The sequence below is a fragment of the Oncorhynchus mykiss genome, chromosome 9 (assembly GCF_057628025.1).
Source record: "Oncorhynchus mykiss isolate SJ-2025 chromosome 9, ASM5762802v1, whole genome shotgun sequence".
NCBI lineage: Eukaryota > Metazoa > Chordata > Actinopteri > Salmoniformes > Salmonidae > Oncorhynchus > Oncorhynchus mykiss.
Window position 1 is genome coordinate 18061577 of NC_143030.1, and position 20847 is coordinate 18082423.

Genomic DNA, 20847 nt, shown 5'->3' on the forward strand with positions numbered 1-20847 from the left:
ACTGTACTCTACTGAACTGTACCCTAATCTACTATACTGTACTCTACTGAAATGTACCACACTCTATGGTACTGTACTGAACAGTACCCTACTCTATTGTACTGGGCTGTAACCTAATCTATTGTACTGTGCTGTACCCTACTCTATTGTACTGTACTGAACTGTACCCTACTCTATTGTACTGGGCTGTACCCTACTCTATTGTACTGTGCTGTACCCTACTCTACTGTACTCTACTGAACTGTACCATACTCTGTTGCACTGTACTGTACCCTAATCTCCTGTACTGTGCTCTACTGAACTGTTCCCTACTCTACTGTACTCTTGTTGAACGTATTGTACTGTGTTCTATTGATCTGGATCCTACTGTACCCTACTCTACCTTACCCTACTCTACTGTACCCTACTCTACTGATCTGTACCCTACTCTACTGAACTGCCCCATACTGAACTGTACCCTACTCTATTGTACTGTGCTCTACTGAACTGTACCATACTGTACTGTACTCTATTGTAGTGTGCTGTACCCTACTCTATTGTACTGTTCTCTACTGAACTGCCCCATACTGAACTGTACCCTACTCTATTGTACTGCGCTCTACTGAACTGTACCATACTGAACTGTACCGTACTCTATTGTAGTGTACTGTACCCTACTCTATTGTACTGTGCTCTACTGAACTGTACCATACTCTATTGTACTGTGCTCTACTTAACTGTACTATACTCTATTGTACTGTGCTCTACTGAACTGTACAATACTGAACTGTACCATACTCTATTGTACTGTGCTCTACTGAATTGTACCCTGCTCTACTGTGCTCTAGTTGAATGTGGTGTTCTGCTGATCTGTACCCTACTCTATTGTAGTGCACTCTACTGAACTGTACCCTACTATACTGTGCTCTACTGAACTGTACACTACTCTATTGTACTGTGCTCGACTGAACTGTACTCTCCTCTATTGTACTGTACTGTCCCCTACTCTACAATACTGTGCTCTACTGAACTCTACCCTACTCTATTGTACTGTGCTCTACTGAACTGTACCCTACTATATTGTACTGTGCTCTACTGAACTGTACCCTACTCTATTGTACTGTGCTCTACTGAACTGCTCCCTACTCTATTGTACTGTGCTCTACTATACTGTACCATACTCTAGTGTACTGTACCCTACTATACAATACAGTACTCTACTGAACTGTGCCCTACTCTACAATACTGTGCTCTACTGAACTGTACCCTACTCTATTGTACTGTGCTCTACTGAACTGTACCCTACTCTGTTGTACTGTACTGTACAGTACCCTGCACTACTGTAATGTACTCTACTGAACTGTACCATACTCTATTGTGCGGTGCTCTACTAAACTGTACCCTGCTCTACTGAACTCTACTTGAATGTATTGTACTGTGCTCTACTGAACTGTACCATACTCTGTTGTACTGTACTTAACAGTACCCTGCGCTACTGTACTGTACTCTACTGAAATGTACCATACTCTATTTTACTGTACTTTACTGAACTGTACCCTAATCTACGGAACTGTTCCCTACTCTATTGTACTGTGCTCTACTGAACTGTACCCTGCTCTACTGTACTCTAATTGAATGTGGTGTACTGTGTTCTTCTGAACTGTGCCCTACTCTATTGAACTGTGCTCTACTGTACTGTACCCTACTCTAGTGTATCCTACTGAAATGTATTCTACTGATCTGTACTCTACTGTACTCTAATTGAATGTGGTGTACTGTGTTCCTCTGAACTGTGCCCTACTCTATTGCACTGTACTCAACTGTACTGTACCCTACTCTACTGTACTCTACTTTACTGTACTGTACTGTACTGTACTGTACCCTACTCTATTGTACTGTGGTCTACTGAACTGTACCATACTCTACTGTGCTCTACTGAACTATACCCTACTCAATTTTACTGTACTCTACTGTGCTCTGTTGAACTATACCCTGCTATATTGTACTCTACCTTTCTGTACTGCACCCTACTCTATTGTACTGTACTCTACTGAACTGTACCCTACCCTATTGCACTGTACTCTACCGAACTGTACCCTAATCTGTTGTACTGTACTCTACTGTACCCTACTCCATTGTACTCTAGTTGAATGTAGTGTACTGTGTTCCACTGAACTCTACCCTACTCTATTGTGATGGGCTCTACCGTACTGTTCCACACTCTATTGTATTGGTTATCTTATGCTTGTGTGCAGCTTCTCTACCATGGAAACCCATATCATGAAGCTCCCGACTAACATGTATTGAGCTGAGTTTGCTTCTAGAGGCAGTTTGGAATGCAGTAGTTAGTGTTTCAAACAAGGACAGACAATTTTTACGCTCCGTACTTCAGCACTCGGCGGTCCCGTTCTGTATTCTTGTGTGGCCTACCATATTGCAGCCGTTGTTGCTCCTAGACGTTTCCACTTCACAATAACAACACTTACAGTTGACTACAGTTAGCTCTAGCATGGTAGAAATTTGACAAACTGACTTGTTAGACAGGTGGCATCCTATGACGGTGTCACATTGAAAGTCACTGAGCTCTTCAGTAAGGCCATTCTACTGCTAATGTTTGTCCTTGGAGATTGCATGGCTGTGTGCTTGATTTTATACACATATCAGCAACGGGTGTGGCTGAAAAAGCCGAATCCACTAATTTGAAAGGGTGTCCACATACTTTTGCATGTATAGTTTATATGTCTAAAATAATAGTTACTGTACTACTTACTGAAGTCAGATCATACTTTGGAAAGATTGTTGCTCTGACTGCATTTGTCTTCATATAACTGTTTCCACAGCTCTGCCCACGGCCTTAGTGAAGATAGTCACTCCACAGGGTCTCCTCTACCCTGGAGAGACAGTCACTCTGCAGTGTGACATATCAGACTACACAGACTGGACATACCGCTGGTTCAGATACAGAGAAGAGCATCTCATTCAGACCAGAAAAACCATCACCATCTCTCTCCCTGACCAGGCTGATCAGTACAGGTGTGTTGGGAAGAGGAGAGGTCGGCCCCAGAAGTCAAATCACAGCTTTTCTCTCCCCATCGTCGTCACTGGTGAGTACATATCTTTACATAATTTACAGTGCCTTGCGAAAGTATTCGGCCCCCTTGAACTTTGCGACCTTTTGCCACATTTCAGGCTTCAAACATAAATATATAAAACTGTATTTTTTTGTGAAGAATCAACAACAAGTGGGACACAATCATGAAGTGGAACGACATTTATTGGATATTTCAAACTTTTTTAACAAATCAAAAACTGAAAAATTGGGCGTGCAAAATTATTCAGCCCCCTTAAGTTAATACTTTGTAGCGCCACCTTTTGCTGCGATTACAGCTGTAAGTCGCTTGGGGTATGTCTCTATCAGTTTTGCACATCGAGAGACTGACATTTTTTCCCATTCCTCCTTGCAAAACAGCTCGAGCTCAGTGAGGTTGGATGGAGAACAGTTTGAAGCCTGAAATGTGGCAAAAGGTCGCAAAGTTCAAGGGGCCCGAATACTTTCGCAAGGCACTGTATCTAAGGATGAAAAACAATCTTTGCTTGATTAACAATCTGATATGTCAGTCCTTACCCGTCCTGCTGATAAGAGTGGGTCGGTTGTACTTATGGATTGGACGGTTTGTATAAATGAGTGTCAGATGTCATATCTCAGCTTTTCTCTCCCATCATCATCACTGGTGAGCTCACTGTTTGTCTTCAATCTGAGCTTTGTAAATTTAGAGCCAATGAGGGTTAATCTAAATACAGATATATACACTGTAAATTCTAACTGAATGGAATCAACATATGTAAAATATACTTTTATCACAATGTTACAGCATCAGCTGAATTACCAGCCAGGTATCCAGTTGTTTTGTGCATTATTTTCACAGCTCTTCCCAACTCTACTGTACCCAACTCTATTGCATAGTGCTCTACTGTACTGTACTCTACCCTAGATTACTATACCCTACTCTATTGCACTGTGCTCTAATGAACTGTAACCTACTCTACTGTACTCTACTTGAATGTATTGTACTGTGTTCTCCTAAACTTTACCCTACTCTATTGTGCTGTGTTCTACTGTGCTGTACTCTACTCTTCTGTACTGTACCATACTCATTTGCACTGTGCTCTACTCAAATGTACCCTACTCTATTTTACTGTACTCTACTGAACTGTACTCTACTGTACCCTATTGAACTGTACCCTACTGTACTGTGCTCTACTGAACTGTACCCTACTCTATTGTACTGTGCTCTACTGAACTGTACCCTACTGTACTGTGCTCTACTGAACGGTACCCTACTATATTGTACTGTACTCTACTGAACTGTACCCTACTCTATTGTACTGTGCTCTACTGAACTGTACCCTACTCTATTGTACTCTGCTCTACTGAACTGTACCCTACTCTACTGTACTCTACTGGACTGTATGTACCCTACTCTACTGTACTCTACTGAACTGTACCCTATCCTAATCTACTGTACTCTACTGAAAAGTACCCTACTGTACTGTACTGTACTGTGCTCTACTGAGCTGTACCCTACTCTATTGTACTGTGCTCTACTGAACTGTACCCTACTGTAGTGTACTCTGCTGAACTGTACCCTACTGTACTGTACTGTGCTCTACTGAACTGTACCATAGCCTACTGTACTGTACTGTGCTCTAATGAACTGTACTCTACCCTACTGTACTGTGCTCTACTGAACTGTAACCAACCCTACTCTATTGTACTGTACTCTACTGAACTGTACCCTACTCTACTGTACTGTACTCTCCTGAACTGTACCCTACTCTATTGTACTGTACTCTACTGAACTGTACCCTACTCTAGTAAACTGTACCCTACTCTACTGTACTGTACTCTACTGAACTGTAACCTACTCTATTGTACCCTACTCTAGTGTACTGTACCCTACTCTATTGTACTGCACTCTACTGAACTGTAATCTACTGAAATGTACCCTACTGTACTGTGCTCTACTGAACTGTACCCTACTCTATTGTACTGTGCTCTACTGAACTGTACCCTACTCTACTGTACTGTACCCTACTGTACTGTACTGCGCTCTACTGAACTGTACTCTACTGTACTGTACCCTACTGAACTGTACCCTACCCTACTGTACTGTACTGTGCTCTACTGAACTGTATCCTACTATATTGTACTCTACTGAACTGTACCCTACTCTATTGTACTGTGCTCTACTGAACTGTACACTACTCTAGTGTACTGTGCTCTACTGAACTGTACCCTACTCTACTGTACTCTACTGAACTATACCCTACCCTACTGTATTGTACTGTACTGTGCTCTACTGAACTGTAGCCTACTGTACTGTACTCTACTGAACTGTACACTACCCTACTGTACTGTACTGTGCTCTACTGAACTGTACCCTACTATATTGTACTCTACTGAACTGTACCCTACTCTACTGTACTCTACTGAACTATACCCTACCCTACTGTATTGTACTGTACTGTGCTCTACTGAACTGTAGCCTACTGTACTGTACTCTACTGAACTGTACCCTACCCTACTGTACTGTACTGTGCTCTACTGAACTGTACCCTACTATATTGTACTCTACTGAACTGTACCCTACTCTACTGTACTGTGCTCTACTGAACCGTACCCTACTCTATTGTACTGTGCTCTACTGAACTGTACCCTACTGTACTGTGCTCTACTGAACTGTACCCTACCCTACTGTACTGTACTGTGCTCTACTGAACGGTACCCTACTATATTGTACTGTACTCTACTGAACTGTACCCTACTCTATTGTACTGTGCTCTACTGAGCTGTACCCTACTCTATTGTACTGTGCTCTACTGAACTGTACCCTACTGTACTGTACTCTACTGAACTGTACCCTACTGTACTGTACTGTGCTCTACTGAACTGTACCATAGCCTACTGTGCTGTACTGTGCTCTAATGAACTGTACTCTACCCTACTGTACTGTGCTCTACTGAACTGTAACCAACCCTACTCTATTGTACTGTACTCTACTGAACTGTACCCTACTCTACTGTACTGTACTCTCCTGAACTGTACCCTACTCTATTTTACTGTACTCTACTGAACTGTACCCTACTCTAGTAAACTGTACCCTACTCTACTGTACTGTACTCTACTGAACTGTACACTACTCTAGTGTACTGTGCTCTACTGAACTGTACCCTACTCTACTGTACTCTACGGAACTGTACCCTACCCTACTGTACTGTACTGTGCTCTACTCAACTGTACGCTACTCTCTTTTACTGTGCTCTACTGAACTGTACTATACTGTACTGTACCCTACTGTACTGTACTGTGCTCTACTGAACTGTACCCTACTGTACTGTGCTCTACTGAACTGTACCCTACTCTATTGTACTGTGCTCTACTGAACTGTACTATACTGTACTGTACCCTACTGTACTGTACTGTGCTCTACTGAACTGTACCCTACTGTACTGTGCTCTACTGAACTGTACTCTACTGTACCCTACTGAACTGTACCCTACTGTACTGTGCTCTACTGAACTGTACCCTACTCTATTGTACTGTGCTCTACTGAACTGTACCCTACTGTACTGTACTGTGCTTTACTGAACTGTACCCTGCCCTACTGTACTGTACTGTGCTCTACTGAACTGTTCCCTACTATATTGTACTGTGCTCTACTGAACTGTACCCTACTCTACTGTACTCTACTGAACTGTACCCTACCCTACTGTACTGTGCTCTACTGAACTGTACCCTACCCTACTCTACTGTACTCTACTGAACTGTACCCTACTGTACTGTACTGTGCTCTACTGAACTGTACCCTACCCTACTCTACTGTACTCTACTTAACTGTACCCTACCCTACTGTACTGTGCTCTACTGAACTGTACCCTACCCTACTCTACTGTACTCTACTGAACTGTACCCTACTCTATTTTACTGTGCTCTACTGAACTGTACCCTACCCTACTCTACTGTACTGTACTCTACTGAACTGTACCCTACTCTATTGTACTGTGCTCTACTGAACTGTACCCTACCCTACTGTACTCTACTGTGCTCTACTGAACTGTACCCTAGCCTACTGAACTGTACCCTACCCTACTCTACTATGCTCTACCGAACTGTACCCTACTGTACTGTACTGTGCTCTACTGAACTGTACCCAACCCTACTCTACTGTACTGTACTCTACTGAACTGTACCCTACTATATTGTACTGTGCTGTGCTCTTCTGTACTGTACCCTACTCATTTTTTCATTGTGCTCTACTCAACTGTACGCTACTCTCTTTTACTGTGCTCTACTGAACTGTACCCTACTCTAGTGTACTGTGCTCTACTGAACTGTACCCTACTCTAGTGTACTGTGCTCTACTGAACTGTACCCTACTCTAGTGTACTGTGCTCTACTGAACTGTACTATACTGTACTGTACCCTACTGTACTCTACTGTACTCTACTGAACTGTACCCTACCCTACTGTACTGTACTGTACTGTGCTCTACTGAACTGTACCCTACTGTACTGTACTGTACTGTACTCTACTGAACTGTACCCTACTCTATTGTACTGTACTCTAGTGTACTGTACCCTACTCTAGTGTACTGTACCCTACTCTATTGTACTGTACTCTACTGAACTGTACCCTACTCTAGTGTAAAGTACCGTACTCTATTGTACTGTACTCTACTGAACTGTACCCTACCCTACTCTACTGTACTCTACTGAACTGTACCCTACTCTATTTTACTGTGCTCTACTGAACTGTACCCTACCCTACTCTACTGTACTGTACTCTACTGAACTGTACCCTACTCTATTGTACTGTGCTCTACTGAACTGTACCCTACCCTACTGTACTCTACTGTGCTCTACTGAACTGTACCCTAGCCTACTGAACTGTACCCTACCCTACTCTACTATGCTCTACCGAACTGTACCCTACTGTACTGTACTGTGCTCTACTGAACTGTACCCAACCCTACTCTACTGTACTGTACTCTACTGAACTGTACCCTACTATATTGTACTGTGCTGTGCTCTTCTGTACTGTACCCTACTCATTTTTTCATTGTGCTCTACTCAACTGTACGCTACTCTCTTTTACTGTGCTCTACTGAACTGTACCCTACTCTAGTGTACTGTGCTCTACTGAACTGTACTATACTGTACTGTACCCTACTGTACTGTACTGTGCTCTACTGAACTGTACCCTACTGTACTGTGCTCTACTGAACTGTACCCGACCCTACTCTACTGTACTGTGCTCTACTGAACTGTTCCCTACTATATTGTACTGTACTGTACTGTGCTCTACTGAACTGTACCCTACTGTACTGTGCTCTACTGAACTGTACCCTACCCTACTCTACTCTACTGTACTCTACTGAACTGTACCCTACCCTACTGTACTGTACTGTACTGTGCTCTACTGAACTGTACCCTACTGTACTGTACTGTACTGTACTCTACTGAACTGTACCCTACTCTAGTGTACTGTACCCTACTCTATTGTACTGTACTCTACTGAACTGTACCCTACTCTAGTGTAAAGTACCGTACTCTATTGTACTGTACTCTACTGAACTGTACCCTACTCTATTGTACTGTACTCTAGTGTACTGTACCCTACTCTATTGTACTGTACTCTACTGAACTGTACCCTACTCTAGTGTAAATTACCCTACTCTATTGTACTGTACTCTACTGAACTGTACCCTACTCTATTGTACTGTACTCTACTGAACTGTACCCTACTCTAGTGTAAATTACCCTACTCTATTGTACTGTACTCTACTGAACTGTACCCTACTCTATTGTACTGTGCTCTATTGAACTGTACCCTACTCTATTGTACTGTACTCTACTGAACTGTACCCTACTCTATTGTACTGTACTCTACTGAACTGTACCCTACTCTAGTGTAAATTACCCTACTCTATTGTACTGTACTCTACTGAACTGTACCCTACTCTATTGTACTGTGCTCTATTGAACTGTACCCTACTCTATTGTACTGTACTCTACTGAACTGTACCCTACTCTATTGTACTGTACTCTACTGAACTGTACCCTACTCTAGTGTAAATTACCCTACTCTATTGTACTGTACTCTACTGAACTGTACCCTACTGTACTGTACTGTGCTCTACTGAACTGTACCCTACTCTAGTGTAAATTACCCTACTCTATTGTACTGTACTCTACTGAACTGTACCCTACTCTATTGTACTGTACTCTACTGAACTGTACCCTACTCTAGTGTAAATTACCCTACTCTATTGTACTGTACTCTACTGAACTGTACCCTACTGTACTGTACTGTACTGTGCTCTACTGAACTGTACCCTACTCTATTGTACTGTGCTCTATTGAACTGTACCCTACTGTACTTTACTGTACTCTACTGAACTGTACCCTACTGTACTGTACTGTACTCTACTGAACTGTACCCTACTGTACTGTACTGTACTCTACTGAACTGTACCCTACTCTATTGTACTGTGCTCTATTGAACTGTACCCTACTGTACTGTACTGTACTCTACTGAACTGTACCCTACTGTACTGTACTGTACTCTACTGAACTGTACCCTACTGTACTGTACTGTACTCTACTGAACTGTACCCTACTGCACTGTACTATACTCTACTGAACTGTACCCTACTCTATTGTACTTTACTCTAGTGTACTGTACCCTACTCTATTGTACTGTGCTCTACTGAACTGTACCATACGCTATTGTACTGTGCTCTACTGAACTGTACCATACTCTATTGTACTGTACTCTACTGTACTGTACCCTACTCTATGGTACTGTGCTCTACTGTACTGTACCCTACTCTAGTGTACTGTACCCTACTCTACTGAACTGTACCCTAATCTATTGTACTGTACTCTACTGTACTGTACCCTACTCTATTGTACTGTACTCTACTGTACTGTACCCTACTCTATTGTACTGTACTCTACTGTACTGTACTGTACTGTACCCTAATCTATTGTACTGTACTCTACTGTACTGTACTGTACCCTTAGCTATTGTACTGTACTCTACTGTACTGTACCCTACTCTATTGTACTGTACTCTACTGTACTGTACCCTACTCTATTGTACTGTACTCTACTGTACTGTACCCTACTCTATTGTACTGTGCTCTACTGTACTGTACCCTACTCTAGTGTACTGTACCCTACTCTACTGTACTGTACCCTACTCTATTGTACTGTACTCTACTGTACTGTACCCTACTCTACTGTACTGTGTTCTATTGAACTGTACCCTACTCTATTTTTATATTTTTATTTCCCCTTTATTTAACTAGGCAAGTCTGTTCAGAAAAAAATATTATTTTCAATGATGGCCTAGGAACCGTGGGTTCACTGCCTTGTTAAGGGGCAGAACGACATAATTTTACCTTGTCAGCTCGGGGATTCGATCTTGCAACATTTTGGTTACTTGTCCAATGCTCTAACTACTTGCACTATGCTCAACTGAACTGTAGATCCAAACCCTGTGTTCCCCGAAGAGACAGTTACTCTGATGTGTTCAGTAGGGTCTGACAGTATCTGGAGTTATAAGTGGTACAAAGACAGGAATGATAATGTAGTATCCCAGTCTGTCAAACACACTATAAGAGGAGACACCATCACCATCAGTAGAGTTACTGAGTCCGACCAGGGTCTCTACTGGTGTCAGGGAGAGAGAAGATCCAGACCCACATCTTCATCCATCAGTAGAGTTACTGAGTCTGACCAGGGTCTCTACTGGTGTCAGGGAGAGAGAAGATCCAGACCCACATCTTCATCCATCAGTAGAGTTACTGAGTCTGACCAGGGTCTCTACTGGTGTCAGGGAGAGAGAAGATCCAGACCCACATCTTCATCCATCAGTAGAGTTACTGAGTCTGACCAGGGTCTCTACTGGTGTCAGGGAGAGAGAAGATTCAGACCCACATCTTCATCCATCAGTAGAGTTACTGAGTCTGACCAGGGTCTCTACTGGTGTCAGGGAGAGAGAAGATCCAGACCCACATCTTCATCCCATCAGTAGAGTTACTGAATCTGACCAGGGTCTCTACTGGTGTCAGGGAGAGAGAAGATCCAGACCCACATCTTCATCCCATCAGTAGAGTTACTGAATCTGACCAGGGTCTCTACTGGTGTCAGGGAGAGAGAAGATCCAGACCCACATCTTCATCCATCAGTAGAGTTACTGAGTCTGACCAGGGTCTCTACTGGTGTCAGGGAGAGAGAAGATCCAGACCCACATCTTCAGCCATCAGTGATGATGTCACTGTTACTGTGAATAGTGAGTCTTTTAGTTGTTGTTGCTGTTGTTGTTATCTTACCATTCAAACCTATTGAAATACCCACAGATTATCAGCCAAAGACCACACTGACTTCAGACAAAGAGAACATATTCACAGGAGACAGAGTGACACTGAGCTGTACTGTAGAGTCTCCTGGATGGAAGTTTTACTGGTACAGACACAGACCAGACTCTACACCAGTAACCACAACCTATGGAAACTCCTACACACTCAGCAGGGTCAGTGTCTCTGATGGAGGACAGTACTGGTGCAGAGCTGGGAGAGGAGACCCAGTCTACTACACCCTGTACAGTGACCCAGTCCAGATAAACATTACTGGTGAGTCTAAAACAGTGTTATGATAAATGGCTGTTATTGTGGATAGAAAGTAATCTAGGGTGTAATATTTTGTCTGATGACTTGAAGCTATATTCATGAGTAGACCTATTGATAAATAAATACATTTCAAATTGTGCAACTGTTTTTTGAGTCAGTTGTCTGTGTTGTGTCTGTCCAGAGAGGCCTGTTGCTGTTCTGACCCTCCAACCAAACTGGACCCAAATATTCAGTGGAGAGACTGTTACTATGAGATGTGACATACAGGGAGGAGGAGACTCTGACTGGAACTACAGATGGTATAATAATAGTCAGTTATTCAGCCCCTTTAACACAATGCCTGAGTACAGAATCAGTCCTGTCTACTGGTCTAACAGTGGATCATATACCTGTGAGGGTGTAAATGGAGACAAGAACTCCAAGACCAGTGATGCTGTACAACTGACTGTGTCTGGTAAGTACAGTGCCTTGCGAAAGTATTCGGCCCCCTTGAACTTTGCGACCTTTTGCCACATTTCAGGCTTCAAACATAAAGATATAAAACTGTATTTTTTTGTGAAGAATCAACAACAAGTGGGACACAATCATGAAGTGGAACAACATTTATTGGATATTTCAAACTTTTTTAACAAATCAAAAACTGAAAAATTGGGCGTGCAAAATTATTCAGCCCCTTTACTTTCAGTGCAGCAAACTCTCGCCAGAAGTTCAGTGAGGATCTCTGAATGATCCAATGTTAACCTAATGATGATAAATACAATCCACCTGTGTGTAATCAAGTCTCCGTATAAATGCACCTGCACTGTGATAGTCTCAGAGGTCCGTTAAAAGCGCAGAGAGCATCATGAAGAACAAGGAACACACCAGGCAGGTCCGAGATACTGTTGTGAAGAAGTTTAAAGCCGGATATGGATACAAAAATATTTCCCAAGCTTTAAACATCCCAAGGAGCACTGTGCAAGCGATAATATTGAAATGGAAGGAGTATCAGACCACTGCAAATCTACTAAGACCTGGCGTCCCTCTAAACTTTCAGCTCATACAAGGAGAAGACTGATCAGAGATGCAGCCAAGAGGCCCATGATCACTCTGGATGAACTGCAGAGATCTACAGCTGAGGTGGGAGACTCTGTCCATAGGACAACAATCAGTCGTATATTGCACAAATCTGGCCTTTATGGAAGAGTGGCAAGAAGAAAGCCATTTCTTAAAGATATCCATAAAAAGTGTTGTTTAAAGTTTGCCACAAGCCACCTGGGAGACACACCAAACATGTGGAAGAAGGTGCTCTGGTCAGATGGAACCAAAATTGAACTTTTTGGCAACAATGCAAAACGTTATGTTTGGCGTAAAAGCAACACAGCTCATCACCCTGAACACACCATCCCCACTGTCAAACATGGTGGTGGCAGCATCATGGTTTGTTTGGGCCTGCTTTTCTTCAGCAGGGACAGGGAAGATGGTTAAAATTGATGGGAAGATGGATGGAGCCAAATACAGGACCATTCTGGAAGAAAACCTGATGGAGTCTGCAAAAGACCTGAGACTGGGACGGAGATTTGTCTTCCAACAAGACAATGATCCAAAACATAAAGCAAAATCTACAATGGAATGGTTCAAAAATAAACATATCCAGGTGTTAGAATGGCCAAGTCAAAGTCCAGACCTGAATCCAATCGAGAATCTGTGGAAAGAACTGAAAACTGCTGTTCACAAATGCTCTCCATCCAACCTCACTGAGCTCGAGATGTTTTGCAAGGAGGAATGGGAAAAAATGTCAGTCTCTCGATGTGCATAACTGATAGAGACATACCCCAAGCGACTTACAGCTGTAATCGCAGCAAAAGGTGGCGCTACAAAGTATTAACTTAAGGGGGCTGAATAATTTTGCAAGCCCAATTTTTCAGTTTTTGATTTGTTAAAAAAGTTTGAAATATCCAATAAATGTCGTTCCACTTCATGATTGTGTCCCACTTGTTGTTGATTCTTCACAAAAAAATACAGTTTTATATCTTTATGTTTGAAGCCTGAAATGTGGCAAAAGGTCGCAAAGTTCAAGGGGGCCGAATACTTTCGCAAGGCACTGTATATCTAATCATGTATACAATTAATTGGGTTCACTAGAATACTTTCTAAGACGGAAAGGTTGAAACCTGTCCTCCATCAAATCACAGATCAACCTCAACCTGTCCTGAGTATCTCTCCTCAGTGGCTGAACCCTGGAGACTCAGTGGCTCTGAACTGTAAAGTTGACAAGACGTCTACAGGCTGGAGGTTCTCCTGGTACAGGACTGTTCCCTACAGAGCTGGGTCACCCTCCCTATCAGACAAGTCTTACTCTCTACAGCCCCTATCTGACAATGGGACTAGTGAAGACTCCTACACTCTGATCCCTGCTGGTCCTACTCACACAGGAGGATATGTGTGTAGAGCTGGGAGAGGAGACCCAGTCTATGACACACTCTACAGTGAACCTCAGTTTCTCTGGTCAGGAGGTAACTAACTGCATCGAAACTGTATTAAATAATCTTTAAGTCACCCTCATGTGTCTATATAACTATAGGTTTGTCTCTGTCTCTCTTTGTTACAGATCTGCAGCCTTCAGTGTCTTGTACAGTAAATCCCAACACAACTCAACACTTTACATCAAAGTCTCTCTCACTGATCTGTGAGCTGAAGGGGAACTCTACTGGATGGAGACTGATGAGCTACAGAGAGAGAAGAGTGAAGTCAGGGTGTGTCTCTAACTGGGGATCAATAACAGAATCCACCTGCACCATCACATCATTGGACACATGGTACAGTGGAGTGTTCTGGTGTGAGTCTGGATCAGGAGAGAACAGTAATGCTGTCAACATCACAGTAAATGGTACGTCTATTGTACAACATTCACTAGCGTTTTTACATTTCAATGCATGTTCTGTTTCATTCTGTAACTGAATCATCGTGTCTCATATCATACAAGTTCATAAGATGTTGATGTATTGTGAGTGATGACTCCAGATTTACAGTATTATTTATATTATGTTACACAGATGGTGATGTGATCCTGGAGAGTCCTGTCCATCCTGTGATTGAAGGAGACTCTGTGAATCTGACCTGTACATTTAGACATCAGGGAACAAATCCTAAACCCAAGACTGATTTCTACAAAGATGGAACACTCATCAAGAATGAGACCACAGGAGAGATGACCATCCCTGCAGTATCCAAGTCAGATGAAGGATTCTATAAGTGTAAATCTGATGAAGGAGAATCACCAAAGAGCTGGGTGACAGTGAGAGGTGAGAAAACATTTATGATCACAAGTTAGTTACCTTTTTATTATCTGTGTGAAAATCATGTGATTTAAGTTTTAATGTTAAAATAGTTTTGGATTTCCACTTCCCTAGAAAATATGATCTGTCAACTAAATTGTCAAAGATGGGCCAGCCTACTTTATTTTCATGCTCTATACCATAAATATATATCCTCTCTGTCTGTCCTGTTCTCTCACCAGATACATACAGGAATTTAACTACTTTATTTATTTTCCACCTCAGAGTCTGATGGTGTTGTTCTGTTCTCTCTCCGGTCGTAGCTCCTGGATCCTCTACATCAGTCCTAGTAGCAGTGGTTGTGGGTCTGGTTGTTGCTGGTGTTCTACTGGTCATTCTCCTGGTCCTGCTGGTGAGATATCAAAACAGAAAAGGTAAGACTTTTGAAATGTATCATTTAATATTATTATGTTTAGAATCAAAATGTCTAAATAAAAATTAAAATAGTTGGAGAAAGTTCAGTACATAACACAATGTGTTTGTCATTACAGGTTCCTGTTTCAACAGAATATTCTGGTGAGTACACCTGTCTCTCAACTATATTGATACATACAGTATAACATCTTCTCTGTGCTTCTTATGCTGAGTGTCTCTCTCCCTGTAGGCCCCCTCAGCCCCAGAGAACCAACCAGGACCCCCAACAGGACCAAGGATCTACCCAGGGTCAGGCTCCTGATACTGTTTATACATGTCTACATGGTCAGTCTCTCAGCCCAGACCTCTACCAGTCTCATCTCTGTAACCTCATACACTGACTCATCTACATGCACTTTGTATAACAACCAGCTTTGGGGACAAAATCATTTAAATTCCGGTCAATTCAGAAAGTTAACCAAATTCATTATACTTCCCAATTGATCCCTAGTCAAGCTTAGGATAACCAACCTAAAAATCTAAACAAAATATCTCTCTTCTCTGACCAACAGGTGACGCTAACATCTACGATACGATCAATTCCTCAGACAACAATGATAACGGTAGTGTAATGTAATGTTTTCAGTATGAATGTGAAGTAGTCTGCTGCTCTTCATTTAATATGACATGTAGAGTTTGACTAAGTGAAGGTGTTTGTGTATTATGTCTCAGATGTTGCTGGTGCTTCTGCTGCTGGACCAAGTCATGTGACTTACGCCCAGATTCAGCTGAAAAAGTTGGCCAAGAAAAAGAAAGGTGATCCTCAACTGTGACAAATGTAGCAGTGTATCCCAGAGGGAAAAATAATCTAATGTAATTGTACTGAAAAGAGTTGTGTGAGAAAATGGCTCTGTGATTTGAGAACTGAAATACTGGTGGTTCTTGTTGCTGCCTATCCTTGTATATTCTGCAATAATTGGCTGTTGAGACTGTTCTGTCATGTATTTATTTTTCATGGCAATTCACTACAAAACTGTAATCTACATTTCATGTAGATGTGTGTACATAAATACATATTTACAAATTCTCTGCTCTTCCTTTTTCTCCTCAGAAAAGAGAAATTATCCTAAAGAAAATCCAGTCTACTCTGAGGTGAAGACAGGGAAAGCCACAGGTAAGACCCATTCTACAGGTTGGCAGTCATTAAAACCTTAATTCGTCATTTCTCAGTTTGGGACGAAGAGGCAGAATATGCAATAATCTAAGTCCTTCATTTGTTGACTGGAAATGTCCATTGTCAGCAGCAGCTGGACCTGTTGATGTGACCTATGCTGAGGTTGACCTCCAAAAGAGGGCCAAAGCCAAGAAGAAGAGAGGTAAGACTGAACATCCCTCCTTCCATATTCCCCTTATCAGAACCTCGTAACTCTTTGACCCCATATTGAATAATTGTATAAATTATTCTGTATATATCTGTATATTATTCAGTTTATTATTCTAGATATTAATCTGTATATAACTTCATATTACTCTGTATGTAACTGTATATTATTCCATATATAACTGTATGTTAGTCCATATATAACTGTATAGAACTGTATATTACTCTGTATATTATTCCATATATAACTGTATAGAACTGTATATTACTCTGTATATTATTCCATATATAACTGTATAGAACTGTATATTATTCCATATATAACTGTATATTATTCCATATAGAACTGTATAGAACTGTATATTACTCTGTATATTATTCCATATATAACTGTATAGAACTGTATATTACTCTGTATATTATTCCATATATAACTGTATAGAACTGTATATTATTATGTATATAACTGTATATTATTCCATATATAACTGTATATAACTGTATATTATTATGTATATAACTGTATATTATTCCATATATAACTGTATATTACTCTGTATATTATTCCATATATAACTGTATAGAACTGTATATTATTATGTATATAACTGTATATTATTCCATATATAACTGTATAGAACTGTATATTATTATGTATATAACTGTATATTATTCCATATATAACTGTATATTATTCCATATATAACTGTATATAACTGTATATTATTATGTATATAACTGTATATTATTCCATATATAACTGTATATTACTCTGTATATTATTCCATATATAACTGTATAGAACTGTATATTATTATGTATATAACTGTATATTATTCCATATATAACTGTATAGAACTGTATATTATTATGTATATAACTGTATATTATTCCATATATAACTGTATATTATTCCATATATAACTGTATATTATTCCATATATAACTGTATAGAACTGTATATTACTCTGTATATTATTCCATATATAACTGTATAGAACTGTATATTATTATGTATATAACTGTATATTATTCCATATATAACTGTATAGAACTGTATATTATTATGTATATAACTGTATATTATTCCATATATAACTGTATATAACTGTATATTACTCTGTATATTATTCCATATATAACTGTATAGAACTGTATATTATTATGTATATAACTGTATATTATTCCATATATAACTGTATAGAACTGTATATTATTATGTATATAACTGTATATTATTCCATATATAACTGTATAGAACTGTATATTATTATGTATATAACTGTATATTATTCCATATATAACTGTATATTATTCCATATATAACTGTATATTATTCCATATATAACTGTATAGAACTGTATATTACTCTGTATATTATTCCATATATAACTGTATAGAACTGTATATTATTATGTATATAACTGTATGTTAGTCCATATATAACTGTATATTATTCCATATATAACTGTATAGAACTGTATATTATTATGTATATAACTGTATATTATTCCATATATAACTATATTACTCTGTATGTAACTGTATATTATTCCATATATAACTGTATATTATTCCATATATAACTATATTACTCTGTATGTAACTGTATATTATTCCATATATAACTGTATATTATTCCATATATAACTGTATATTATTCCATATATAACTGTATATTATTCCATATATAACTGTATATTATTCCATATATAACTGTATATTATTCCATATATAACTGTATAGAACTGTATATTATTATGTATATAACTGTATATTATTCCATATATAACTATATTACTCTGTATGTAACTGTATATTATTCCATATATAACTGTATATTATTCCATATATAACTGTATATTATTCCATATATAACTGTATATTATTCCATATATAACTGTATATTATTCCATATATAACTGTATATTATTCCATATATAACTGTATAGAACTGTATATTATTCCATATATAACTGTATATTATTCCATATATAACTGTATATTATTCCATATATAACTGTATATTATTCCATATATAACTGTATATTATTCCATATATAACTGTATAGAACTGTATATTATTATGTATATAACTGTATATTATTCCATATATAACTGTATATAACTGTATATTATTCCATATATAACTGTATATTATTCCATATATAACTGTATAGAACTGTATATTATTATGTATATAACTGTATATTATTCCATATATAACTGTATATAACTGTATATTATTCCATATATAACTGTATATTATTCCATATATAACTGTATAGAACTGTATATTATTATGTATATAACTGTATATTATTCCATATATAACTATATTACTCTGTATGTAACTGTATATTATTCCATATATAACTGTATATTATTCCATATATAACTGTATATTATTCCATATATAACTGTATATTATTCCATATATAACTGTATATTATTCCATATATAACTGTATATTATTCCATATATAACTGTATATTATTCCATATATAACTGTATATAACTGTATATTATTCCATATATAACTGTATATTATTCCATATATAACTGTATAGAACTGTATATTATTATGTATGTAACTGTATATTATTCCATATATAACTATATTACTCTGTATGTAACTGTATATTATTCCATATATAACTGTATATTATTCCATATATAACTGTATATTATTCCATATATAACTGTATATTATTCCATATATAACTGTATATAACTGTATATTATTCCATATATAACTGTATATTATTCCATATATAACTGTATAGAACTGTATATTATTATGTATGTAACTGTATATTATTCCATATATAACTATATTACTCTGTATGTAACTGTATATTATTCCATATATAACTGTATATTATTCCATATATAACTGTATATTATTCCATATATAACTGTATATTATTCCATATATAACTGTATATAACTGTATATTATTCCATATATAACTATATTACTCTGTATATAACTGTATATTATTCCATATATAACTGTATATTATTCCATATATAACTATATTACTCTGAATGTAACTGTATATTATTCCATATATAACTGTATGTTAGTCCATATATAACTGTATATTATTCCATATATAACTGTATATTATTCCATATATAACTGTATATAACTGTATATTATTCCATATATAACTATATTACTCTGTATGTAACTGTATATTATTCCATATATAACTGTATAGAACTGTATATTACTCTGTATATTATTCCATATATAACTGTATAGAACTGTATATTATTATGTATATAACTGTATATTATTCCATATATAACTGTATAGAACTGTATATTATTATGTATATAACTGTATATTATTCCATATATAACTGTATAGAACTGTATATTATTATGTATATAACTGTATATTATTCCATATATAACTGTATATTATTCCATATATAACTGTATATTATTCCATATATAACTGTATAGAACTGTATATTACTCTGTATATTATTCCATATATAACTGTATAGAACTGTATATTATTATGTATATAACTGTATGTTAGTCCATATATAACTGTATATTATTCCATATATAACTGTATAGAACTGTATATTATTATGTATATAACTGTATATTATTCCATATATAACTATATTACTCTGTATGTAACTGTATATTATTCCATATATAACTGTATATTATTCCATATATAACTATATTACTCTGTATGTAACTGTATATTATTCCATATATAACTGTATATTATTCCATATATAACTGTATATTATTCCATATATAACTGTATATTATTCCATATATAACTGTATATTATTCCATATATAACTGTATATTATTCCATATATAACTGTATAGAACTGTATATTATTATGTATATAACTGTATATTATTCCATATATAACTATATTACTCTGTATGTAACTGTATATTATTCCATATATAACTGTATATTATTCCATATATAACTGTATATTATTCCATATATAACTGTATATTATTCCATATATAACTGTATATTATTCCATATATAACTGTATATTATTCCATATATAACTGTATATTATTCCATATATAACTGTATAGAACTGTATATTATTCCATATATAACT

The 20847-nt window shown here is 37.8% G+C and overlaps 1 protein-coding gene across 13 annotated transcripts in view; it reads left to right on the plus strand.

Annotated features, from left to right (window-relative positions):
• LOC118936439 (cell adhesion molecule CEACAM5) overlaps positions 1-20847 on the plus strand; it is an 83546-nt gene that overhangs the window by 56393 nt on the left and 6306 nt on the right. For 6 of the 13 annotated variants that reach the window (XM_090183558.1, XM_090183559.1, XM_090183564.1 and 3 more), the window contains 13 exons: positions 2820-3083; positions 11406-11678; positions 11857-12129; positions 13850-14170; positions 14266-14544; positions 14711-14959; positions 15256-15366; positions 15484-15508; positions 15597-15691; positions 15919-15969; positions 16079-16162; positions 16458-16520; positions 16648-16722. In XM_090183558.1, coding sequence (XP_090039684.1) covers positions 2820-3083; positions 11406-11678; positions 11857-12129; positions 13850-14170; positions 14266-14544; positions 14711-14959; positions 15256-15366; positions 15484-15508; positions 15597-15691; positions 15919-15969; positions 16079-16162; positions 16458-16520; positions 16648-16722 — 2163 coding nt within the window. The remainder of the gene's footprint in view (positions 1-2819; positions 3084-11405; positions 11679-11856; positions 12130-13849; positions 14171-14265; positions 14545-14710; positions 14960-15255; positions 15367-15483; positions 15509-15596; positions 15692-15918; positions 15970-16078; positions 16163-16457; positions 16521-16647; positions 16723-20847) is intronic. The other 7 variants (XM_090183560.1, XM_090183561.1, XM_090183562.1 and 4 more) reach the window with 4 other exon arrangements.